This window comes from Ovis canadensis, chromosome 1 (assembly GCF_042477335.2).
Source record: "Ovis canadensis isolate MfBH-ARS-UI-01 breed Bighorn chromosome 1, ARS-UI_OviCan_v2, whole genome shotgun sequence".
In the NCBI taxonomy this organism is placed as follows: domain Eukaryota; kingdom Metazoa; phylum Chordata; class Mammalia; order Artiodactyla; family Bovidae; genus Ovis; species Ovis canadensis.
The window spans coordinates 37,299,264-37,326,215 of record NC_091245.1 but is presented as its reverse complement, the minus strand read 5'-3'; the positions used below and the strand labels follow the sequence as shown (position 1 = coordinate 37,326,215).

At 40.7% G+C, this 26,952-nt stretch overlaps 1 protein-coding gene across 4 annotated transcripts in view; it reads right to left on the bottom strand.

Moving 5' to 3' along the window:
- NFIA (nuclear factor I A) overlaps nucleotides 1–26,952 on the bottom strand; it is a 396,595-nt gene that overhangs the window by 45,908 nt on the left and 323,735 nt on the right. For 2 of the 4 annotated variants that reach the window (XM_069593137.1, XM_069593156.1), the window contains exons 8-9: nucleotides 13,987–14,165; nucleotides 11,418–11,583 (exon numbers count right to left, since the gene is read on the bottom strand). In XM_069593137.1, the coding sequence (XP_069449238.1) occupies nucleotides 11,418–11,583; nucleotides 13,987–14,165 (345 nt within the window). The remainder of the gene's footprint in view (nucleotides 1–11,417; nucleotides 11,584–13,986; nucleotides 14,166–26,952) is intronic. The other 2 variants (XM_069593167.1, XM_069593147.1) reach the window with 1 other exon arrangement.

Genomic DNA, 26,952 nt, shown 5'->3' with positions numbered 1-26,952 from the left:
CATTACTTATAAGTGCAACATTTAGAACCAATGGATACATTGATGTTTCATCCATATGTTAGAATACTGCAGTCATTAAAAATGTTTTAAAATAATAATGCACCATGATATGCTTATAATATGAAATGAATAAAATTAGTTTATAAAATTATATATATGTATATACACATACATATGATCAATTATGTTTAAAATAAGCACAGAAAATGACTGGAGAATATACACAGAAAGTGATTATCTATAAAGACTGGAATTATGAGTGATTTCAAAATATCTTCTAGTAATTTTCAATCCTAAATAAAGACAAACAGAATCTGAAAACCCCAAATATAAAAAAATAATACTTAAATCTCTCCTGGGTTAATGTTATGATCAGATTCATATATAATTTCTAAGGGTGTAAACTGGCACAACTTTTCTGAAAAGCAGTTTGGTAATGTATATCAAGAGAAATATTTATACTATTTGCACTAGTGACTCCAATTCCAGAATCTATCCTAATAAAATTATTCAAGTTGGAGACAAAAATATATGTTTGATGATTTGCTGGAGGATATTCCATGGGCAAGGACGAAAGATAATGTTCTGTGGTAGGAGAATAAGTAAAAATTATTTAAAATAACATTTCCTAGCTTTTTCTTATAAAGTAAGAAAAGATGTAAAATACTAGTTAAGAAAATAGAAAATATTTTATGCAGTAAATATTATATGCAGTAGGTCACAACAATTTTATATGAATATAAGCATACACAGAGAATTGCACTGAAAAAAGGGAAGAAAATCAGACTAAAATGTTAATTAGTAGTTGGTTATAGGAGAATATAATTTTTAAAATACTTTTCTATATTTTTCAATTTTCCTACATTGCATTGCCATATATTATCTTCATGAAGAAAGTCTTAAAACTCATCTGTCATTTCTGTCATTTGAAATAGTAAAAAACTGAGGCAAAATAAGACATGAATGGGTTATGATAACTTAAATAACCCAAATGAACGTGATCATCCATTATCTGTTTTCTTTTGTCACTCATTTCTTCTTGACAAAGTTCAGTTCTTATTTTTTCTGCTCACGAGTTTCTCTGTTTTTCATCCAATTCAATGTACCCAGGAGTTTTTACAAGAATAATAGAAAAGTTTTTTTTAATGGCATGTCTTGAAATATAGTTAAGTGGTAGAGTAGAAAGCACTGGGCTTTAGCATCCAACAGACCTGGATTCGAATTCTGGTTCAATCTCAGTTTCCTCTTTTTAAAAAGAGGGCTAACGATTCCAATTTTTCAGATTAAAATAAAAATCGTGCAACTAAGGTAATACATATGAAAACACCTATCAAAGGGCCTAATTTGCAATAATTATTTTTCTTTTGCACAGTTAGACATTAAAAATTTGGGTTGTGCACAAAGTAGAAATGCTCTACAAAAAAGTATTTACCGAAAATTATAACTTAAAGATAGCACATGTACATTTGTATCCAATGGGGTTCCTAAAGCAGAACGTGTCATCGCTCAGTCGGGTCCAACTCTTTGTGATCCCATGGACTGTAGCCTACAAGGCTCCTCCGTCCATGGGATTTTCCAGGCAACAGTACTGGAGTGGGTTGCCATTTCCTTCTCCAGGGGATCTGCCAGACTCAGGGATTGAACCTGGGTCTCCTGCATTGCAGGCAGATGCTTTACCCTGCAAGCCACCAAGCTCACAAGCAGAACTTGTGAGCAAATAATGGCTACTGAGGGTAAAAATGTTATCCTTGTACTAAATTCCATGCTCTCTGGGAGGGAAGAAGAATATAATTCTCCACCAGAAAGAGCACATATTTTTTGCTATCATACCCAAAGTTCAGGTGAGTGCAACTAAAAACTAGATGTACAAAACTTACCAAGGCTTTTCTGGATCACGCCCATTTCAACCCCCTTACCTGACCCCACTGTGTGAATTTTGGTCACTGTAATTAGTGATTGAGATTTAAAGAAAAATTTTAGTTTACTAGAAAAATACTTTTAAAAGTAAATAAATCAAATTTGACATAAAAGGGGCTTTAAAACTCAATAATCTCTTTTATTCTCACTGGGTAAGGTACTTAAACCTCCCAACAAAGCAATTTCTATCCTTCAATACTGCAATCAAGTGTATATATACATCCCCCACTCTATAGTAGTATATGTTCTATACATACTGTTTCTTAGCACTCTCCTTTGACAACTTAATATAACTCAAAGATTATTCCATGAATTCATATACATCCATCCTTATTTTTGACTTCCCTGGTGGCTCAGATGGTAAAAGTGTTTGCTTACAGTGCAGAAGACCTGGGTTCGATCCCTGGGTCGGGAAGATCCCCTGGAGAAGGCAATGGCACCCCACTCCAGTATTCTTGCCTGGAAAATCCCATGGATGGAAGAGCCTGGTAGACTATAGTCCATGGGGTCGCAAAAAGTCGGACACGACTGAGCAGCTTCACTTCCACCCTTATTTTTAATTTATTTACTTATTTTTATTTCTGACTGTGCTGGGCCTTTGTTGCTGTGCGGGCTTTTCCCTAGTTGCGGCAAGTGGGGGCTACTCCCCAGCTGCAGAGCACAGACTTCTCATTGCAGTGGCTTCTCTTGTTGTGGAGCATGGGCTCCAGGGCATGTGGGCTCAGTAGTTGCAGCTCCCAAGCTCTAGAGGATAGGCTCAATAGTTGTGGCACACAAACTTAGTTTCCCCATGGCATGGCATGTGGGATATTCCCGGATCAGGGATCGAACCCGTGTCTCCTGCAATTGGCAGGTGGATTCTTTACCACTGAGCCACCAGGGAAGCCCCATCCTTCTTTTCAAAGGGTTTTCTAATGTATATCATATTAGTAGATATTTGGATATTTTGGTTTCGATCCCTGGGTTGGGAAGATCCCCTGGAGAAGGGAAAGGCTACCCACTCCAGTATTCTAGCCTAGAGAATTCCATGGACTATATAGATCATGGGGTCGCAAAGAGTCGGACATGACTGAGCGAATTTCACTTCCACTCCCACTCTTTTATTATAATCACTGTTGCAGCGAATACTTGATGTATATCTTTGCTCATATGTCCAACACTATGTATGACTTACATTTAAAATTTATGTATATAAATATGTATATAATAAAATAGTCCTCTGAAGAGGTTGAACCAATTTACAGTCCTCTAACAGTATAGGAGAATGCCTATTTTTCACACACTCAACAAGATTATGTCAAGACACTTTTCTATATTATTTGAAAGGTCTTTCTCATTTCACTATTTCAAAAAAGTCTGTCCTATGTTTTTGTGGTACTTTAAGGCTTAATATTTCTATATTATATTTTTTTGTACCACCTGGAATTTATTTTGGTATAATGAATTTCATTTTTTGTGGATAGCTACTCAGTCATCCCAATATACTTTATTGAATAATTCTTTTCCCTCTTCCATATGAAAATGTCACTATTATCATATCCTAAAATACTGCAGTTAAACTGGTTTCTTTCTGATTCAGAAGAATATAAAAAATTAAAATATAATGGGGATAGAAGCAGTGCTGGCTGAAGAATAAAATTCAATGTGGAAATAGAGAGATCAAAGTAAAATATGTTCCCTGGCACTAAATAACATCAGACATTAACTTAAGAGTAGATAAGAAGAAGGAGGGAGCTCTTTGGAATGGTTCAGTATCCTGTATGTCGTGTTGGTTGGAAGAATCTATGATGTTTTAAAAGCTCATAGAACTGTACACCAAAGGGTGAATTTCATTGAATATAAACTTTTTAAAAAATTTAAAAACTAAAGGAAGAGTCCAGGTACCAGTAAAGAAACACTATTTTATGAAAGGAAGCCACTAACTTTTTAAAAATTCTCTCTTGTCATTATCCACTGGCTCTTCTCTGAAAGGAAATACAGTCCTTATATCATTTAAAAATTGTGTATATGACATATTCACTGAGTTGTTCTAAGTTCAATCGCTGATTAAAATTAAACATAAAAAAGTGTTGATGAAAAAGAGAGCCGTCATTATTTGGGTGAAAACTCAGAGAGTAATTCTTCTAAGCATTCATCAACAGTCCAAGCTCTGCAGAGCCCTAAGGAACAAAGAGCATCTGCCTTTAGCAATAGCTACTATTTTCCCACCTTTTTGCTATTCTTTGCTTATCGCCTTCCTTCTGCTGTCTTTACTTTCCCTGCTAACAAAAAGTTATTCTCAGCAACGGAAACTGATCCACACTGAAAGTATAAATGACCACTAGTATCTTCCTTTGTACTTCTCCCGTAGGATCTGCACTGCAAACTTGGAAACTGGGCTAAAGTGAAGATCCTCAAAGGATGCTCTGGCCAAGTGTATGAACGGCAGGTTCAAGGTGGCTGGGTGTGAGTCATGACGCTGCTACACCTGACTGAGTGATCTTGAGAAAGTTATCTATCTCTTCACACCCTGTGTTTCTCAATTAAGGTATTTACTTTTCAAAGTAGGCACTTCACAGCATTAATGTGAGGATTAAAACAAGATAATACATAAAAAACAATTTTTAAACTGCTTGGTATTAATAAAAGCTCAACATTTTGTTGGGTTATTAATTTCAGACAAGAATAGGCAGTTTGTGGTTCCCTGGTAACCAGAAGTCGTGTCATGTTGCTTTGTAATTTGGCTACAGTAGGAGCTAGCACCATGCGACCACAGGGTTATTCTTTTTCACCTAGATTGCTTATTGCAGTAAAGAATCAGCCTGCAATGCAAGAAACACAGGAGACATGGGTTTGATCCCTGAGTCAGGAAGATCCCCTGGAGAAGGAAATGGCAACCCACTTCAGTGTTCTTGCCTGGAGAATCCCATGGACAAAGGAGCCTGGTGGGCTATAGTCCACTGGGTTGCAAAAGAGTCGGACATGGCTGAGCGACTGAGTGCCCACGCACACTGTGGGATTATAATCTTGGGAAATTCGAGATTCCATTCTCAAATCTCAGTTTCCTTATCTATAAAATCCTGAGTTCCTGAGTCTTAAGAAGTTGGAAATGAGATAAAATTTATGTGTAAAGAGCTTTGCTAACCAAAAGGCACTGAACATATGTTAATTATTATACTAGGAAATTTCAATCCTGGTCAGAGATTATTGTTACATCCTTGATTAACAGGTTCAAACTCATGCTTACAATGAATGTATACAAAATTCATCAGAGATATAAAAATAAAAGGGGAACTTGTTATTACATGCTTCTAATTTAATAGAATTCCAGTTTAAAAAAATCAAAAGTTCATGGCTAAGACAGGATGGAGAAAACTGTTTATAAGTCTTTCATGCATTTTTAAATTGAGCTTTTGTGTTCCTAATTAATTTAAAAAAGGAAAATATTCATGTTTTATCTTCTATCATAATTCAAAAATGTTTTTTTTTCTTTTCATTATAATTCTAGGCTATGATGCCAATCTTCAGTTTCTTTTCTGGAAAAGTCCATTTTTATAGTATGTTCTTGGTGCCAACCTATTATAAAAAATTGAATTTTACAATGCAATTAAGAAAATGAATTGTGCATTTTGAATTATCATACCACAAACAGATCCAAATGTAATGAGAGATTTGCCTATTCTTGAGCTGTTGTCCTTAGGACTCTTAGGAATATCCATTTGTTTTATTACATGTTTGAAAAGGAGTCCCTTCCCAATTAATGAGATGGTGCATGTAGAAAAACTCAGTACACTGCAAAGAACTGCAGTAGGTAGAATGTCATTATAATTAGTTTCACCAGTAAAAGACCTACCGTGCATTGATGCATGCTCAGTTGCATTTGACTCTTTTGCCACCCCATGGACTGTAGCCTGCCAGGCTCCTCTGTCCATGGGATTTTCCAGGCAAGAATACTAGAGTAGGTTGCCATTTCCTCCTCCAAGGGATCTTTCTGATCCAGGGATCGAACTCACGTCTCCTGCATTGGCATGTATATTCTTTACCACTGAGCCACCTGGAAGCCCAAGATACCTAATAGGCATCTCCAAATATAACTCGGTCAAACTAAACTTGCCCACCCCTTGCCCAGAACTGCGCTTCCTGTAACCTTTTCAACTCACTTTATGGCAATTCCATCCTTCCAATTGCTCAGGTCAAAAATCTAGGTGTCATTGCTGATATCTCCATTTTGTTTTTTTCTCAACTCACATCTAACATGTCAGTAAATGCTGTCACCTTTACCTTTCAAATATTTCTCATCACCCTTACTGCCTCCCCAGGGGCTTCCCTGGTGGCTCAGTGGTAAAGAATTCACCTGCTAATGCAGGAGCCATGGGTTCGAACCCAGGGTCTGGAAGATACCCTGGAGGAGGGCATGGTACCCACTCCCGTATCCTTGCCTGGAGAATCTTATGGACAGAGAAGCCTGGTGGGCTACAGTCCATAGCGTTGCAGAGTTGTACATGACTGAAGCGACTGAGAATGCACTGCCCCTATATGGGTTCAGGTCACTGGCAGCTCTTGCCTGCAATACTGCGATGGTATGCCACCTCCCTTCCCCATGTTACTTTTGTCCACTGTACTTACTGGTCCCTAATTTACTAACTTACTTGCTCTTTGTTGTTTGTCCCCTCCCTCTAGAATGTAAATGCCACAAGGGAAGCGGATGGTCTGCTTTGTTCATTTTGGGTCCCTCTGCCTAGAATAGTGGCTGGCATGTAGAAGACACTCATATTTATTGATTTAAAATAAGCCTCATAACTAGTCCTCCTATTTTAATTCTTGCTCCATGAAGCCTGTTTTCAGCAAAGCCTTCAAAGAGTTTATGTTAAAACCTAACTTGTGTCCCTCCTTTGCTCCCCATCTCAGAACAAATGCCAAAGTCCTAACAATGGCCCATAAGAACCTTCAACATTTGCTGCCTCCATGAGCCTGAGCCTCCCCTCTGCTCCCCAGCTCCCAGTCATATCCTTGTTCATCCACATTACCTCTCAGACATGGCCTCCCCCTACTTTCATTCATTCACTCATTATGGTCTCACCACACTGGCCTCTGGGTTTTGTTCCTCAAACACACAGGCTGGACTGGCTGATCCTCCTGCTCGGAAACTCTTCCCTCTACAGTCTCATGGCTCCTCCTCTTGCCTCTGCTGAACTTTGTTCAAACCTCCCCTTCTCAGACAGGCCTTCTCCGACCACCCTGTTTAGGTTGTATCCAACCCCCACTAATCCCAACCCTCTGTGCTTCACTTTCCTACTATTGTATCAGCGTCTCACATCACTCCTACCGATTATACTTATTAGTTTATTCACTGTCTTTCTTCCTTCTGTAAAATGAATGCTCCACAAATTCAGGGATTTTTCATCTTTTTCATTTCCTGCAGAATCCTAGCATCTACAACACTGCTTTGCACATAGTGGCTAGTCAATAACTATTTACTGAATGAATGAAAGAAGTGATATTCTCTCACCGGTCATCTAAACCCAGTAAATCAGCAGAAGCAGAATCCATCCACTGTGAATCACCCTTACCAGCTATTCCTTCTGTATGTCATGGTATCCTAAAGAGATCTGGCACAGTATATATCAATCTTCCTCCAAACATATCAACAACACGGATGTCCTCCTTGAGAGAGCAGAACAGTTATTTCCACCCTCACTACTCTTTGTTTAGGCCTCTGGTAAGGACTTTTCCCATTAAAACATATTATTTTATAGGCAAATATTTTCCCCCAAACCTGTCTTACCCTCGTTTTCCTGGTCGCAGCTGCAAAGTTGCACATTGGTGCCAGAGGCAACTGATTAGTTTAAAAACACATACTCTGCTTTAGGCTGGCACCCATCTGTATTTTATAAATGAGCATATTCAAAATGGTGTCTTGGACGTTGTCTACAGCACAGCACATCTGTCATCCTGCTTTGTCCTGACAACCTGTCTGTGACAGTGTGAAGAGCAGCTAGGGTTATTCTTGTTAACAGACACGGGAGTCCAGGCCCAGAAAAGTCGTCAGTAGAGGTGATTCCTACTTTCCTTTTTAAAACCTTATTTTATCGCAAATCATCTTAAACCTCTCAATAGAGAACACTGTCCCAGGTTTTGAAAAAGACTCAATATCAGATATACTGTTTGGATGTTGAACATCTGTACTTAATAATACCCCGTCATGATGTTTCTTCTTGCTAAAGTTGAGCTCTAATAAACTGACAAAGATAAACAGGATCCAACCATCCTGTGGTTGTAATTTCTAAGAATTAATGAAATGATATTTCTGCTCTAAATTTTTATCCAGTGGTAATCCAATGTCAGACACCCCCTCCTTCCACCCACAAGCTGGTTTCTGAGAAGAAGTTCTACCTTCTCCCTCAGGCTTGAAACATCAGAATGCTACCCCTAATTAGCTAGGAAGTCACTCCCTCCCAAAAAAATCTCACCTGAGGCCCCGCACCTGGACCCAACTCCCTCCCAAGTCCTCTTATGGCACCAATGCACACCTCTGTCCCAGTGCTGTCTGGGCGAGCTGCCTGTACCCCAGCTGTCTCCCACAGCAAACCTTGAGTTTCTTTGGAGAAGGGGTGAATCATCTTTGTATCCCAAGCAGCTAACACAGTCCTTGGCACATGACAGATGCCTAATATATGAAGCATGAATAAATGAATGAAAGAAGGCAGTCTTCCAGTGTGGGCTGGCGGGCTTTTAGATTTTTAATTTGAGAGGTTTCTCCTATACTATAAACTACAGATTTCCCAGACTATCACTGTCTTAAAAATAAAGTAGAAGATAGCTGATATATTGCTCTGAAATAACATATTACTGTGAATTCAGCAAACCCCAGGAAAGACCAGAAACAGGGCTAAAATTTATGATGATAAAAATCTTTCTATGCCATCAGTAGAACACTTGGTTTTGTCTACGTTCCTAGAATCCTAGGATTCAAAAAGCAGGTATAAAATTATTATGTAAATATCAAACTTTTGTTCCCCTTTCCTGAAATTCTTTTTCTAAAAACCTCTAAACCCTGTGCTAATGATCATGCAACCATATGAGCTGGATCTGCCAAGGCCTCCTCCACACCTCTTCCCATCCTGTTAAATGAATGCTTGGGGCTGGGCACAAGAGGACAGTGGTTATATTCTCATACAAGGCATTAGATTCAATCCACGGAAGGAAGTCCGGGGAAGAGACTCAAAGGTACCAACCTGACTGAGGGGTTGAGTAGCTTCTACATGTCCTACAGACACGTTTCTTCATTAGCCTAGCTTGGGAGGCTTCCACCAGTTAAGAGTTTTGGTAAATAATGAAATGAAAGTGAAAGGGTTAGTTGCTCAGCTGTGTCTGACTCTGTGCCACCCCGTGGACTGCAGCCAACCAGACTCCTCTGTCCATGGGATCCTCCAGTCAAGAATACTGGAGTGGGTTGCCATTCCCCTTCTCCAGGGGATCTTCCCAACCCAGGGGATAGAACCCAAGTCTCCTGCATGGTAGGCAGATTCTTTACTGTCTGAGCCAACAGATAAGCCCCTGGGAGATAATATAATGCTCCAATTTATTTGGTGGTGGTGTGGTGCTTATCGTGGCTGATTGCACATAACCTTGCCCAGCTAGGGATTACTGCCTATATTCGACAGATGAGGAAACTTGGGATTGGAAGGGAAACATAGCTACCAATGTGAAAGGTGGGGGTTTGAGCACTTATCCTTTAGACTTATTCTGTGTAGAATAAGAATATTAAACAAGGTTTTCTGGAGAGCTCAGCCCATGTCCTGTACATATAGAGAGAAAAGTGGTACCATATGCCCAAGTGGCACAATAGCACAGTAAGCATGTGGCTGCCAACGTGTAAGTCAATATCCCCAGGAACTAGACTTAATGGAGTTTGGGGATGGTTATTCTCTGACTAGTTTGAAGGTGTTACGCGAACACACAATAAGTAGGACTCACCTACAAGCTTCTACCTCTCAGAAGATTCTTTTCTGAACTGAGCATCCAAGATCCTGATAGCAAGCCTAGTTTGCTTCCTATGTCATTGGACACTCAGGGTTTTCTCCTTTGTTGAACCACTTCTTACCAAGAGAAGTAAGCCTGCCCAGATTTTCCTCTAGACTGTCAGTCTTTTTGCTATAAAACCGGAATCCATGCACAATGCCACTCACTTCTGCATGCATTATCAAAATGAATACATACTAGATAACCTGACTCTCACCCATACCCATGAGGGGCTCTAGATATCGGAAATCAGTATCCCCCACATTAAGTTCAATGAACACTGTATCAACAGAGACTCATTTGTTCTCTTTGGCCCTCCTGTACTCAATACCACACTGTCCCCAACACCGAGAGGTTTGAATCGTCCTTCACTATACTCATCCAAATGGCTGTCCAAGCCCAGAGCTTATGTCTGGAAAACAGCTCTTCCTGGGCTTTCTTCCATTCACTTTCCATAGCTGCTGCTCACGTTCTTGATCTTACTGCTTCTTTCCTGGTCTGTGCTCACCTCTTCCTCTGTAGGTGCCTTGTGTCCAAACTCACTTCCTGAAGACCTCCTCTCTGTAGGGACACTGTCACAGCTCTCCTTATTTCCTATGCCTTGATCCCCCCACGGTGCTTTAGAGAAGGTGGTCATCACACCCCCTATCAAGATTAGGTAGTCCCATCCATTACCTGGGTGCCTGCAGCCACCACTCTTCCTGTCATTATTTCAGGTATAATACAAGCCAAATTGATGTGTTCAACCTATTTCTATTCCCTTGTCATCTTTAAAATATCAGGAAATACCAGGAGAGTTGTTCTCTCTCTAATTTATCAAATAATCCTGTATTGTCTGATCACACTTCCCAGAGTATTCAGAGAAGAGCCAAGAGTTCTTTTCTCTTTCCTTCCAATTCCATCTTCCATCTCCTCCCTCTGCCAACCTTAGCTAGGCAACTGCCATGGCTACTGGCTCTGATCTTCTGCCAGGCTCTTATTGTTGGTGAATGTTCAATGTACACACCTTTGAATTGGTTACTTTGATCTAAACTTTTTTTTCTATTTGATGGATGAGGTACCTAGCCTTTGTAGCTCATCAAATGTATTTCTCTTGGATTGCAAGTTACTGGAAGTCAGGGCTCTACCAAAGTATGAGGAATTTTTGCTAATAAGATTCATACAGGTAGATGTTGTTTGATGATCATGAGAATAACATTCAAAGCCACTCAAATAATATGCAACACTGAATAATTCATATTTTGACTTTCAGTCCTGCACATGTAGTTATATGATTTTATCCACCCAAACACCCAGTGATTTTCACACTTGGTTTAGTTGGTGGTACCCTAGAGTAGTATCTGCTTTGATCTGGTCTTGGTTCTACAAACTCATGCTACAACCATCACTGGGGATCGTGCCTTTCACTAAAGCCTATGCAGTGAGGGGCCAAGCTGAGATGTGGATTCAAGTGCACAGAGCTTTGTAAGTGACCGGCGCCTTGTCTCAGCCATACTTACTTGGTGAGGTGGGGGAGGCTGCGCCTCCTTCTGTTGACGTGGTCGGAGGCTTTGTGTCTGGCACCGGCAGGGGCACAGGCCTGGCCATCGGTGGTGGCGGTGGTGGTGGCAACATGGGGGTGGGAAGGAATGGGTTGTGCACTTTGCCTTGGCTACTCCCGTTGGGCTGCCGGGATGGGAACAAAACAAAGCATGCACAGGAAAAAGAAGACACAGAGAAGAACCATTAGCTGCTTCTGAAAACAAAGGATTCGTTAAGCGTTAGGCACATTTTATGCAAATTACTAAGTATTCTAGCTGCTTGAATTCTTCCATAAGAGCATATGGATGACGAAATGTAGGTTGTTCTTAAGACATTCCACAAAAGTGCAGTCTAGGCACAAATGCTCCATGTATCCTAAACTTATCTCTTGAATTACTTTGACCTTCTTTGCATCTGATTCTATGAAAGGACCTATCAACTTGTGCTTGGAATGCTTTGATCCAGTACTAACTGTGATCTTTGTCATCATTCTCATGATTATTAGATATTAATTTAATTTATAAGTATTTTATAGAATGCGGAATTATTCCATCATGCCTATTTATATAGATATAATGAAGTTTCCTAAATATGCATTTGAGATTAAAAAAATATTTTATTTTCACTCTTCAAAGTTGATATTATATAACATTTAATAAATATGTTAAGTGAACATAAAAAATTTCTTTCACATATTGTATAACATCAGGCACAGAAACTTTAGAATTCAGCTGTCAAAATTCTGCTAAGGAAAAATATCACTTCTAATTTTGATTTAAATTATATAAGCATATGCCATAAGAGTCATATTTATTTGGCTGCCTGATGTTTGAACAACCAAGTAACAGCTCTTTAACAAAAGAAAAGTTTTCTTCTGAAGAAAGCAATAAAATCCATTTATTTTCAAGTTTTTTGACATAGTCCCATGAAGAGACCTGCCTTAAACCCTATAAAATTTTGATCAAAATGCAAAACTGGGCATTTGACAGTTATATAGGATGATGTCAGGACTATTAAAAAAGAAGTTAGAAATCTGAAAGTCAGATGCTTGATGCTGGTGATCACTTCAGTCTTTTCATGGCTTCCCAAGTGGCCTTTCTGCCTCCGGTCTTCAGTGAGATCGTTCACTCAGCAATAACATCTCCTATTTCAGCTCTAGTCCTGAATCAAAATTCAGTTGAAGGAGATGCTGCTGTCCTAGGCTTTTAAGTTTAAGCTTAATAATTCTGCAGAGGAAGTCTCACTCCCTCATCAACATTCACTTATATATTTAGTATTGTTCCTCAAAGACAATCTCATCTGACAGTCAGAATGTTGTGCTTTCTTGCCAACCAACTTGCCTGTGTGTTATTTCTGAGTGGGCTAAAAGTCCATAAGTGAATGCTTTAGAATAAGCCAAGCAAATGAATACACAAGCAAAAAGAAAAAAGGCTCCATATTGATTTGTTGTCTAGACAGAAATGTATCTGCTAACACATCACCAGACATTAGTCAAAGCTGCCTTTTCTGTCTCAGATATGCAGAATCAGGTATTTCTTCAAGCAAGGAAATCAGTGATAGAATGGTGTGATAAAATATTCTAGATTAGGCAATCATAATTATGGTTCATCTGTGGCTTCATGTGCAGTTATTAGGATAAAGGGAAAATTACATTTGGCTTTATGCTGTTCATTATTTCCAATTTATTATTATTGGCCTTGGGATATAGCTATCCATTGTAAACATTTGGTTCTACATTTGAAACAAAATTTGTGATTTTTAAAAAACGGGAGGGGAGTCTGATGGAGAATGGATACATGCATATATATGGCTGAGTCCCTTCGCTGTTCACCTGAAACTATCATAACATTGTTAATCGGCTACGTCCCAATACAAAATAAAAAGTTTAAAAAAAAATCACTTTTACATTAGGAATATTGTTTCAGTTTGTGATCTAGCTTATTTGAGAAAAAAATTAAAATTCATTCAAATCTATCTAGACTGTTTAGCTTTATACAAAGATAAGTGGGAAAGATAACTACTTACAGAAATAGCAAACTATAATAAACTACTTCGAGCATCTTGAGTTCAAGTATTGGTCAACTTGATGTAAAGTGTTAGAAGACTATTTTTAAAAAATATCAACTTAGCTGATCTGAAACATCTGTGCCCCCTCCTCTCCCTACCTCTCCCTACCACTCAAAATCATTATTTAAAATTATTTGGTCTTTCTATTTTGTTAACTGTGTGAGCCCTTGGGTTAGTGTGCAGGAGGTGGAATTATCTGCCTACAGACCTTAGAAGGTTATACAGTTCACCCTTAAGATGATTTATATCCATAAACTTGACAGTTGCAAAGTTAACACAAACACTGTTTTTAAATCCCGGCCAATCCCTCTTAGAGTAAGTTAACTTTCCCACAATCTAGAATAAATATGACATTTGCCTGTAGTCAGTCAGCACAACATTGGAGCACCACGTCACAGGGTCATAAGGTCTCCCCTTGTTATTTTTACATTTGGTTAATATTTCTAAAGAAATTGAGAAAAAAAAAAGAATTTTCCTTACATTGAGGAACCCCACCTGTCCAGCCTGCTGACCAGCATCAGGGCAGACAAGTTGGACAAACTCTTTCAGCGTCTCCTGAGGGTGATAGCGGATGGCTGGGTGAGAGAAGTAAGGCCCGGGCTGCTGGATGATGGGTGACGTCGGAAAATGAAGAGTCGATGGCGTCGCGTGTGGACTTGCTGTAGGAAAGCAAAACATCAGAGTTAACAGAGAAAGACTTGCTTTGCCACAGCATTTAAACCAGATTCAACTTCCTCTTAAAATGTCTTCTGCTGCCTCAATTCACAGTAACTGCTCGTGTGACAGCATTTAATACTGGAGAGGTCTGATAGATTTTCTTCCTTAAAGCTCTAAGACAAACATGGAGGTTAGATTCGGGTAGAGTTTCAAGCTGTCCTTCTATTTTCAGTGGACATGAGTTATACAGGCATTAATAATCCTTGGTGAAGCTGAAGATTATTCATTACCTTAAGAGCCTTTTTAATGAAGCAGGCAATAAAAAATGTATTTGGTAGATTAGCCCTGATTTAACTGACATTACATATGACAAATTCTGGTTTGCACATATGGATCCCCTTTCATGCTGAGCATTCCATAGACAATAATTCATTGTTAAAGCTCTTATATACCCTTTCAAGGAAATTTCTAGGGACTAATTCAGGATGAAATTTTTTTGAAGTCTGTAGTAAATGATCACTTAATGAACCCAGGCAATTTGGGTGCCTCACTTTACACGCAAGGTTTCAAAGCCAAACTCTGAAAGGCATAGATGTTAGTTAGAGCAGGGAAACACCCAGGCAGAGGAGATAGGCAGTGACCCCTGCTAAACTGCTAGCCCTCTGCTCATACAAACTGATGAAAGACTCATACAACTATCACTCCCTTATATCTGAACCTATATATTGAGTTTCACTGATATAGGAAGAATACTGTATTAGGCTAAAAAACTGTATGTGACGTGCTTAATAATTCTGCCTTGGAAGACTTCTGCCCTTGACGTGGAAAGGTGATTGGTAAAGCCTGCTGGAGGATAAGAAGAGCACGCGGGAAGGGCTGAAGACACACACCAAATAACACCAACGTGGCAGCTCTCATCTCCCAAAGAGGACCAGAGAGACATCTCCCAAGTAGAAGCAGATGAGAGCGTTTATTTTTCCTTACTTTTTGCAGTTTAAATCTTTAAACTCAAGGAGCCCCTGCAAAGAGGAAACACATGAATACCCAAATATTTGGAAAGTAAGACTTTCCTAACATTGAGAATGACTCAATAAAACTGAAGAGCAATTAAGCAAGACTGGCCACACTTTCTACCACCATTTGATTAGTAAGTCTGAGGACTGTCAAAAAAGGATGCATCTCTGTTGATCCCTGGACACGGGTTCTTTGTTCTCTACTGTATCTGTAGGACTGGGGCATTTTCTTACTAATAATTGGGAGTGGTAAGAACTCTGAGGTTTTGAGTGGCATCTGTAGTTTTTCAAGAGTAGAAACAGGAGTTTGGAATGGGAGCAACAGTCCAGTCCACACCATGCAGATGACTTGATAAGATTCCTTCATTCATGCAACCTTTAATCTATCCAAAAATATTCCTAGGCTCTTACTACGGGCTTGGGATACAACACTGAGATGACACAAAGTTGTTTTCAGTCCTACAATTGAGGGCATCTTGAATAAATCCAATTGTATTGGCTCTTCTCTCTTCACCATCTTAGTAAATAGTTTCTCCATCCATTTAATAGATTCACTGTCATCCCCAGAACAGTGTCTGGAACTCAGTAAATATCTGCTGATGGTACAATGAATGATCAGATATATCAGTGGTACAGAAATTAATAAAGTGGCCATACAAATAAATATAAACTTAAAAAATTTTTCCCAGCAAAAACTCATGGAGCTTACAGAAAAACTGGTAAAATGTAGGACTTAATGTGGGCTCAGTCACTTCAGTCATGTCTAACTCTTTGGAATCCTATGGACTGTAGCCTGCCAGGTTCCTTGGTCCATGGGATTTTCCAGGCAAGAATACTGGAGTGGGTTGCCATGTCCTACTCCAGGGGATCTTCCCAACTCAGGGATCAAACCTGTGTTCTCTTATGTCTCCTGCATTGGCAGGCAGGTTCTTTACCATTAGCACCATCTGGGAAGCCCAGGACTTAACACACTGGATGATAAATCTTGAAATCCATTATATAATCTCTGAGTTAAAATCTGCAGTGAGAAAGTTAAATGACTTTAGCCATCTCTTACGATGCAAAAAACTTTAAAGAACCCAAGGAATTTTTTCATCTAATATGGTATGCTCGTCTTTGCTGGTAGAAAGAAACTTTCACCCAGTGGCCTGTATTTGACCAAATAGTTTCTCGTTAGAGATGGAATGCGGCATTTCCCAAATGAGGCTGGAAATGTACTGAGCACAATGAAATGATACACTCAACTTTTGCAGCATAACAAACACAAAGGTGGCACCTCCATTGTCAAGAGCCTACAGGAAGCAGACCTTAATAATAAAGTGGCAATGCTTCAGGTGCTCAAGTGGAAAGTGATGAATGGTTGTGAGATTATGAAATTGTTGTGGCCAGCAGAGAATGCTGTCCAAGGGAAAAATTTACTTGAGCAAAGACTGGACAGATAAAAGTTAAAGAAATCTGAAAGAGGAAATATTTTAACGGGACCATGAAATTCCTCCCTTAATTGTTTAATCAACACCCTTGCCCTTTCTGTTGCTGTTGTTCTTATTGATAAATATGTAAAAGAAAATCATTAACAACTAAAATGTAGACCATGGTTTCTTTGTTCAGTTCAGTTCATTCGCTCAGTCGTGTCTGACTCTTTGTGACACCATGAACTGCAGCACGCCAGGCCTCCCTGTCCATCACCAACTCCTGGAGTTCACTCAAACTCATGTCCATTGAGTCAATGATGCCATCCAGCCATCTCATCCTCTCATCCACTTCTCCTCCTGCCCCCAATCCCTCCCAGCATCAGGGTCTTTTCCAATGAGTCAGTTCTTCGCATGAGGTGCCCAAAGTATTAGAGTTTCAGCTTCACATCAGTCCTTCCAAAGAACACCCAGGACAGATCTTTAGAATGGACTAGTTGGATCTCCCTGCAGTCCACAGGACTCTCAAGAATCTTCTCCAATACCACAATTCAAAAGCATCAATTCCTCAGCACTCAGCTTTCTTCACAGTCCAACTCTCACATCCATACATGACTACTGGAAAAACCACAGCCTTGACTAGACGGACCTTTGTTGACAAAGTAATGTCTCTGCTTTTTAATGTGCTATCTAGGTTGGTCATAGCTTTCCTTCCAAGGAGTAAGCGTCTTTTAATTTCATGGCTGCAATCACCATCTGCAGTGATTTTGGAGCCCAGAAAAATAAAGTCTGTCACTGTTTCCACTGTTTCCCCATCTATTTCCCATGAAGTGATGGGACCAGATGCCATGATCTTCGTTTTCTGAATGTGGAGCTTTAAGCCAACTTTTCCACTCTCCTCTTTCACTTTCATCAAGAGGCTCTTTAGTTCTTCTTCACTTTTTGCCATAAGGGTGGTGTCATCTGCATATCTGAGGTTATTGGTATTTCTCCTGGCAATCATGACTCCAGCTTGTGTTTCTTCCAGCCCAGCATTTCTCATGATGTACTCTGCATAGAAGTTAAATAAGCAGGGTGACAATATACAGCCTTGATGTACTCCTTTTCCTATTTGGAACCAGTCTGTTGTTCCATGTCCAGTTCTAACTGTTGCTTCCTGACCTGCATATAGGTTTCTCAAGAGGCAGGTCAGCTGTCCTAGTATTCCCATCTCTTCCAGAATTTTCCACAGTTGATTGTGATCCACACAGTCAAAGACTTTGGCATAGTCAATAAAGCAGAAATAGATGTTTCTCTGGAACTCTCTTCCTTTTTCCATGGTCCAGCGGATGTTGGCAATTTGATCTCTGGTTCCTCTGCCTTTTCTAAAACCAGCTTGAACATCAGGAAGTTCACGGTTCATGTATTGCTGAAGCCTGGCTTGGAGAATTTGGGACATTACTTTATTAGCGTGTGAGATGAGTGCAATTGTGCAGTAGTTTGAGCATTCTTTGGCACTGCCTTTCTTTGGGAATGGAATGAAAACTGACCTTTTCCAGTCCTGTGGCCACTGCTGAGTTTTCCAAATTTGCTGACATACTGAGTGCAGCACTTTCACAGCATCATCTTTCAGGATTTGAAATAGCTCAACTGGAATTCCATCACCTCCACTAGCTTTGTTCATAGTGATGCTTTCTAAGGCCCACTTGACTTCACATTCCAGGATGTCTGGCTCTAGATGAGTGATCACACCATCGTGATTATCTTGGTCGTGAAGATCTTTTTTGTAACGTTCTTCTGTGTATTCTTGCCACTTCTTCTTAATATCGTCTGCTTCTGTTAGGTCCATACCATACCATTTTGGTCCGCTGGCTGTGACGGACTGCACAGAAGCACAGGGAAGCTTGGCCGAGAGGAGCTTCCCCTCACTCAAGGTCAGGGGCAGCGGCCTGGAGGAGCTACCCACGCCCAAGGTCAGGGGCAGGGGCCGAGAGGAGCAACCCCATGTCCAAGGAACAGCGGCTGCGCGGGGAGGGCCGAGAGGAGCTACTCCACGTTCCAGGTCAGGAGGGGCAGCGGTGAGGAGATACCCCTCGTCCAAGGTAAGGAGCAGTGGCTGTGCTTTGCTGGAGCAGCCGTGAAGAGATACCCCACATCCAAGGTAAGAGAAACCCAAATAAGATGGTAGGTGTTGTGAGAGGCATCAGAGGGCAGACACACTGAAACTATAATCACAGAAAACTAGCCAATCTGATCACATTGACCACAGCCTTGTCTAACTCAATGAAACTAAGTCATCCCATGTGGGGCCACCCAAGATGGACAGGTCATGGTAGAGAGGTCTGACAGAATGTGGTCCACTGGAGAAGGGAATGGCAAACCACTTCAGTATTCTTGCCTTGAGAACCATGAACAGCATGAAAAGGCAAAATGATAGGATACTGAAAGGGGAACTCCCGGGGTTGGTAGGTGCCCAATATGCTACTGGAGATCAGTGGAGAAATAACTCCAGAAAGAATGAAGGGATGGAGCCAAAGCAAAAACAATACCCAGCTGTGGATGTGACTGGTGATAGAAGCAAGGTCCAATGCTGTAAAGAGCAATATTGCATAGGAACCTGGAATGTCAGGTCCATGAATCAAGGCAAATTGGAAGTGGTCAAACAGGAGATGGCAAGAGTGAACATCAACATTCTAGGAATCAGCAAACTAAAATGGACTGGAATGGGTGAATTTAACTCAGATAACCATTATATCTACTACTGTGGGCAGGAATCCCTTAGAAGACATGGAGTAGCCATCATGGTCAACGAAAGAGTCCAAAATGCAGTACTTGGACGCAATCTCAAAAACGACAGAATGATCTCTGTTCGTTTCCAAGGCAAACCATTCAGTATCACAGTAATCCAAGTCTATGCCCTGACCAGTAACACTAAAGAAGCTGAAGTTGAATGGTTCTATGAAGACCTACAAGACCTTTCAGAACTAACACCCAAAAAAGATGTCCTTTTCATTACAGGGGACTGGAATGCAAAAGTAGGAAGTCAAGAAACACCTGGAGTAACAGGCAAATTTGGCCTTGGAATGCGGAATGAAGCAGGGCAAAGGCTAATAGAGTTTTGCCAAGAGAATGCATTGGTCATAGCAAACACCCTCTTCCAACAACACAAGAGAAGACTCTACACATGGACATCACCAGATGGCCAACACCAAAATCAGACTGATTATATTCTTTGCAGCCAAAGATGAAGCTCTATACAGTCAGCAAAAACAAGACTGGGAGCTGACTGTGGCTCAGATCATGAACTCCTTACTGCCAAATTCAGACTTAAATTGAAGAAAGTAGGGAAAACCACTAGACCATTCAGATATGACCTAAATCAAATCCCTTATGATCATACAGTGAAAGTGAGAAATAGATTTAAGGGACTAGATCTGATAGATAGACTGCCTGATGAACTATGGATGGAGGTTCGTGACATTGTACAGGGGACAGGGATCAAGATCGTCTCCATGGAAAAGAAATTCAAAACAGCAAAATGGCTGTCTGGGGAGGCCTTACAAATAGCTGTGAAAAGAAGAGACGTGAAAAGCAAAGGAGAAAAGGAAAGATACAAGTATCTGAATGCAGAGTTACCAAGAATAGCAAGGAGAAATAAGAAAGCCTTCCTCAGTGATCAATGCAAAGAAATAGAGGAAAGGAACAGAATGGGAAAGACTAGAGATCTCTTCAAGAGAGCTTGTTACATTTTACTAAAAAAAATTATTCCTCTTTTCCTTGTGTCATATAGTTTATTGTAACACAAACCTGAAAACACATGGTACTGTGTGGAGTTCACTCTATAATGGTTGATTTATAATAATCAATTAACTCTTAATTAATACCAGGAAATCATTTAGCCTGTAGATTCAAACTAGATGACTGCTGAATCTGCATTTCAAAGGGTCATTCTTCACAACCCCTACTTTCTCATGCCTTGGATGTCTGCTTCCCACTAGTTCACTGGAATAGGATACAAATCATTCAAGATCCCGTGCTTTCATTTCTTCCAACAGAAAACAGTTGTGTTACACACATCACAAAATATATTCCGTGTATGTGTGTGTGTGTGTATGTTAGTCGCTTAGTCGTGTCTGACTCTTTGCGACCCCATGGACTGTAGCCCACTGGGCTCCTCTGTCCATGGAATTCTACAGGCAAGCATACTGGAGTAGGTTGCCATGCCCTTCTCAAGGGGATCTCCCTGATGCAGGGTCTGAACCCCTGTCTCCAGCATTGCAGGTGGATTCTTTACCATGTGAGCCATGAGGGAGAATATGAAATACATGTGATTTCTCCGGATAACCTTCTAGCAGCATTCTTTTCCTGAACAATGAGACTGCATTGGGTTTTTCCATTGCTCTAAAGCTCAGATTTAAGATTCCAGCCATGTATAAATCTGGTTTTCCTTCTTTTCTATTTCATTTCTCTCTTATCTTGGATTAGGTGTTTTTAGTGTGCCTAAGTTTTTGAACAAGTGGTCACAAATTATTTTAGAAAGTGTCACTGGGGTTTAATTAACCAACCAATTATTCAATCAGCAAAATTGACTAACTGTAGTTTGAGATGGTCAGCTCAGGCCCTAGAGAAGAGAAACTACCATTGTGACTCTGGCATGGTGCTAATGCAATGCACAAAATAATGGTATGAGTCCAAATTTTTGATGGAGAAAAACATCTCTTATGGATGTGCATGTGTGAGTAGTTGACACAATAAAAAATTATAGCACATTATGTAAATGCATATTTAGATCCTTTAAAATGTGCATTATTTACTTGAGAGTCAATAAAGGCTTTTCTCAAGTGGTTACAGTTTATTGCAGTGCATCCATCTGTATCCATGTTGATGTTAATACAATTTTGTGTATTAAAAGGCACTACAAAATTGGCTGCTTCTGGGGTCTAATACTCTTAGTACCCTAGGCCAGGAGCAGCAAAAAGTGTCACAAACACTCCGTTTGAGATGGATCTCACTACTAGTTTAAACTTTAACCAGAGGCCAGCCTTGTTTCAAACAACTGCTTGGGCTTGTCATTAAGAATACAAATAAGATGGGAAGGAAGGAAATTTGATCTGGTTTCTTTGGCTGGAATGGCACTGCCTACACATCTGAACAAAGTAGCCCCAATTAAAGAAGCAGAGACCCAGAATTTCCCAGAGGTGTAGGCTCAGTTATTTATTGCAAAATGATCATATTACTGGATACTGAAAAACAAGAGAGCAGGTCAGGCAGGTTGGTTTACTGGTCTGTGCACCGCCCCCCACCTCCACCCCACTGTGGCCCCAATTATTTAAAAGACTCTTTGGTTTTAGTTTGAAAGAGGAAAAGTTTAAAATTAAATGTTATTGTGTGTGTGTGTGTGTGTGTGTGTGTATGTATATATATATATATATATATATATATATATATATATATATATATAACTTAAAAGTATTCTTCTTCCTTTAAGGCATAATTGATTAAGACTGGGGAAGAGAAGGCCAAAGTCATTACTGTATTACTGTGTATGCCGAGAGATTTCTAAGGTCCAACAACTGATTCTTGGTCTGAGAGTCCACTACAGGGAAGAGACTTTATATAGACGATTTTTCCAGCTCAAAGATGGCCAGGGAGTCATGGCCACATGGATTTGGTATCTTGTATTTCATTCTAATTCATTCTAAGTCTTAGAAAAAAAAGAGACAAAAGAAAATCACCTCTCTTTACCACTGCCAGTAGTTTTGCCCAACCAGAACCTTTAAAAGTTCTAATAACCCTCCTACATTTTTCTCAAACCAAGAATTCATGATTGAAATATATTCTTCTGTTTAGGCTTGACATTGACTTAATTTCTTGTCCAGGAACAACTGCAGACTCTCACGGGTTGGACAGAGAATTAGATTTATTTCATATTAGTTTTTGCTTTCCGGCACCAGCCCTTAGATCCTAGTCTCTCTTCTGTGGGAGGCTCCAAAGATAAGCTGTTAGGAGAGCAATGCAAACAATAAAATCAAATCCTCCTTCAGGTGCAGCGTGCTTGTCAGACGGCGTTACACAGTCTTCTTTGCTCATAGAGCGAATGACCACTCCCAAGGCCTGGCATTTGGGAAACTTCAGTCTTACCATTAATTGACACTGTCAGTGGCAACAGGTGAAATTCCAAACTGCTTCTCTCTGTTAGCACCATTACAAGAAAAAGCTACTCATCTGTCTTCAGCATTAAGATGTTATTTAGACAAAAATAACCATTTCCACAAGGTACAAGGTGGCATTAAGAAATCCTGACTACTCATATTTAAAAGTAAAGATTTTAATAAGGCACAGTTCTAAAAGGAGCAAAAAGTAGAAGGAAAAAAAAAAACACACACTTAAAAAAAAGCATTCCATAAGGGCAAATGGAACTTGAATTGTTTGGGCTGTCAACTACTATGGAGTTTGCTTCTTTAGAAATTCAAAACCACAATATGTAACACCATGATAGCCTACGTAAAGGTGAGAAATCTTACTGGTCCATAGCTATAATTTATACATCATTTGTGAGTCAGACCTGCCATTCACGAAAGTTTAGAAGTTTGGAGTTCTGGGATTTATTTTAACAGAGACACAAGGAACAAGGAACTGGCAATGGTTTTCAAGCCTTTAGGAGGTGAAACTTTTTCTAAATAACAAACGTTTGACTCAAACCAAGGTTTTCAAAACACATCTTTAACATCACTGAATACGTGTGAAAGAACGTGGGTATATCAAATGAGAGAAATATACGATATTTCATGATGACTTACAAAACACCAGTATTTTTATGTTATTGCTACCAAACAAAGTAACTTTTTGTTACAGTAGACTTCCAAGATAACTGATATATTCTATTCTATTTGAGTTAAGGTAGAAGTTCAGGATAGAGATCAAATTCCAATATCTTGGAAAAATAAATTTAAAAAATATAGCAAGGGGTGAAAAAGGTCTTTTAAAATTTTAATTTAGATCAATTTTTGCTACTTAAAGACCTTTCTTTCTCAAAGGCCCTGGTTTATAGTCTAGACTAGGGGTTGGCAAACATTTTCTGTAAAGGCCAGAGAGGACATAGTTTAGGCTTTGCAGGCCTCTTGGTTTTTGCTGTAATTACTCAATGCAGGAGCAGCCATAGATATCACATAAATAAATGAGCATAGCCATAAAATGTTCTGATAACATTTTCTTTTAAGAAACAAGCAGAGGGCTAGATTCGACTGGTGGGCCATAGTCTAATGGCCCCTGGGGTCAGTCAGTCAGTCAGTTCAGTCGCTCAGTCGTGTCCGACTCTTTGTGTAGACCCACATAATTCCTGTTCACTCTCCAAATGCCGACAACGCTCTGTCTGTGAGCTGAGCACCAGATAATCTCTGTCCCTCCTACCCACTGCCTACCAAACCTGGTCCTTGTCCCAGCTAGACTTCCTGCTGACGCCTCATCTTTTGGAAGGCTTCCAAAGCAAACTGCTTGCCTTCTGTATTCCCACCAACTAGCCACTGTCACTTTTTGATTGACCCTTTTCACTATTAATTAACATGCCTTGGGTACGTGCTGGTTTCCCACATCCATGTGTATGTGCATGCATACACGCTAAGTTGCTTCAGTTCTGTCCGACTCTTTGAGACCCAGTGGACTGTAGCCCACCAGGCTCCTCTGCCCATGAGATCCTCTAGGGAAGAATACCAGAGTGGGTTGCCATTCCCTTCTCCAGGGGATGTTCCATACCTAGGGATCGAACCTGCGTTTCCTGCTTTGCAGTCAGATTCTTTACCTGTGAGCTACTGGGGAAGCCCCATCCATGTGTATATCATGTCAAGTCAAACCTAAGAGTCAGAAAAGTTGTAGATAACCAGCAAGGATCTACTGCACAGCACAGAGAACTACACTCAGAACTGTGTAATAACCTTTAAGGGAAAGGAATACGAAAAAGAAAATATATATATACATATACATGTACAAATATATAACTGAAATGAAACCAACATGAAACTAACACGACATTATAAATCAACTATATTGCAATTAAAAAAACCCCTAAGTGAATACACTAGTTCAAGCTCTTTCTGTGAGATAGAGCCCTAGCCTTTTGGTACTGATAGGGCCTCTTCTCTGAACAGACCATATTTATGCATGGATCAACTAAGCCGCCATGACGACTAATGTGAAATGCCTGCAAACACCACACAACAGCTGTGATTACTGGAGACGTGAAGGGGGACTGTTTAATAAGCAAAGTTGACAAGATGCAGTTCCATGAAGGGAACTTGAGCTTCTATGTAACATGCAAGATATACTATAAGACTAGAGATGAAGAAGAGATACATCAAAACATTTAAGGGAAAAATAACCACCACAGATTGGATGATCACATAGGCTAACAGAGAGTTAACCCTCAAATGACCTGGGATTTGAAACGCTAAGCTCCATGGAGGTTCTCTAGTCTATGGGAGGCCTACCGAGTGCTGGGACCTGTGCTGTTGGCAAGTCTTTGCTGACATTTAAAATAAAAAAGTGCAAGACCAATACAAACAAACCCCACAACAAACAAAGCAATGACTGATTCACGGTCTCTCTTCCCACCACCCTCACCCAACTGATAGGTATACACTGAAGTTCAAGGCCCTATGTCTGAGTAACATGATTACTAAAGCACAGGTGTCAAAGCACCCTCCTGAATTCACCCTATAGGATTTAGGGATTTATTCCTACTGCTGATAAATTTCACACAAGGAGAAGTATGAGATGCATTGGGCCAGTGTTTGAAGTCAGGGTACCAAAGTTTACCCCAAGCTGAGTATCAACTACCTCTGTGTCAACTTCCTAAGCACCTTGGTTTTCTGTGCTGCAAAATGGAAATCCTATGTCTGTGTGCTTTTTAGAGCTCAACTATTTGGGGTTTTGAAATCATTCACTCCCTATGTGAGTCTAGGAAAAGTTACGCAACATTTTCGAACTTGCATATCCTTGTCTGTAAAATTGGATAAAATAGCACTAATTTAAGAGATTTTTCTGAGAATCAGAATTAGTGTATGTAGGTGCCTAGTACACAGTGGGCTCACACCTTTAAAAAGTATGTGTTGAGCATCTGCTGTATCCCAGACAGTGTGCTGGACTCTGGGCTATTTATTACCCTTAGAGTTGTGTTCTTAGGATAAGTTGCTGCTGCTGCTGCTGCTAAGTCGCTTTAGTCGTGTCCGAAGTTAAGATATACTGAAAGTACTCAGGATCACGCAGTGCCATGTGGCAGCACAAGGCCATCGGGAATCAAGAGTTGAACGGTTCTTAGGACCTCCCTGGTGGTCCAGTGGTAAGACTCCACGCTCCCAGGGCAGGGGGCCTGGGTTCTCTTCCTGGTCAGGGAACTACATCCCACATACCACAACTTAAGATCCTGCCTACCACAACTAAGACACAGCACAGGCAAGTGAATAAATAAATAATTTGTAAAAAAGAGTTGAACTGTTCTCAACTGTTCCCATGGACCTGGAGTTCCCTGGCATGGACTGTCACTCTCCTAAGACCGAGGTTTGACCTGCGCTCTTCAAGCCCCACCTGCAACATGAGTCACTTGGCTGGTGGGAGAGCCGACTCTGCTGCCCTGGGCACAGGACAGCTGTGCTCTAATCTCCTGGACTGGGCAGCTATCAGCTTTGCCGGCCCAGCAGTCCTTCACCTGTTCTTCTGGAAACAAAGCTCGAAGGTATCTTTGGGTAACAGCCTTCCCTCCACTTCAGTCTATGCCATTGACTTCACCCTCCCCCCAGGCTCTGTGGGTCAGCATAGAACCCAGACCACACCAATGAGAAACTTATTACCTTTATTTTTAACATCAGGGAAGAGCCCTCTGGGCCGGAGGCACAGGGAGTCCTGCTCACGGCACCAGGCCCCCAGTATTGCTGCTGCTATAAGACTTGGGGGAAGTGGCTGTCTTGTGGGAGGACTGTCTTTTTCCAGGGTGTGCTTCTGCATGCCCCAGATCTTTTCCAGCAGGCCAGAGACAGAGGCCTCAGCGGGCTTGTAACAATCAACCAGCAGCTTCTCGACCCTGGCAGCTGGGTCCCATCACTCTCCACGTCCAGGAGTTCATTCACATCAATCTCCAGCTTCAGGATCCCCTCTTCCTGGCAGCCATAGAGGCCGGGGAACTGCTCCAGGATCCACTCCTCAGGTTGAAGCACTTCCGTAGCTCCTTGAGGTCAGACCTGACCATGACCTTCCCTTGGCGCCTCCCTTAAGCCTCATCTGCAGCTCCGGGGCAGGGGTGGGGTCTGAAAGTAGATGCTGCCACTGCCTGGCTTGCACACCAGGGTCACCAACACTGTAACCCCTGTGGGACCACTGTCTGCCATGCCAGCTGCCTC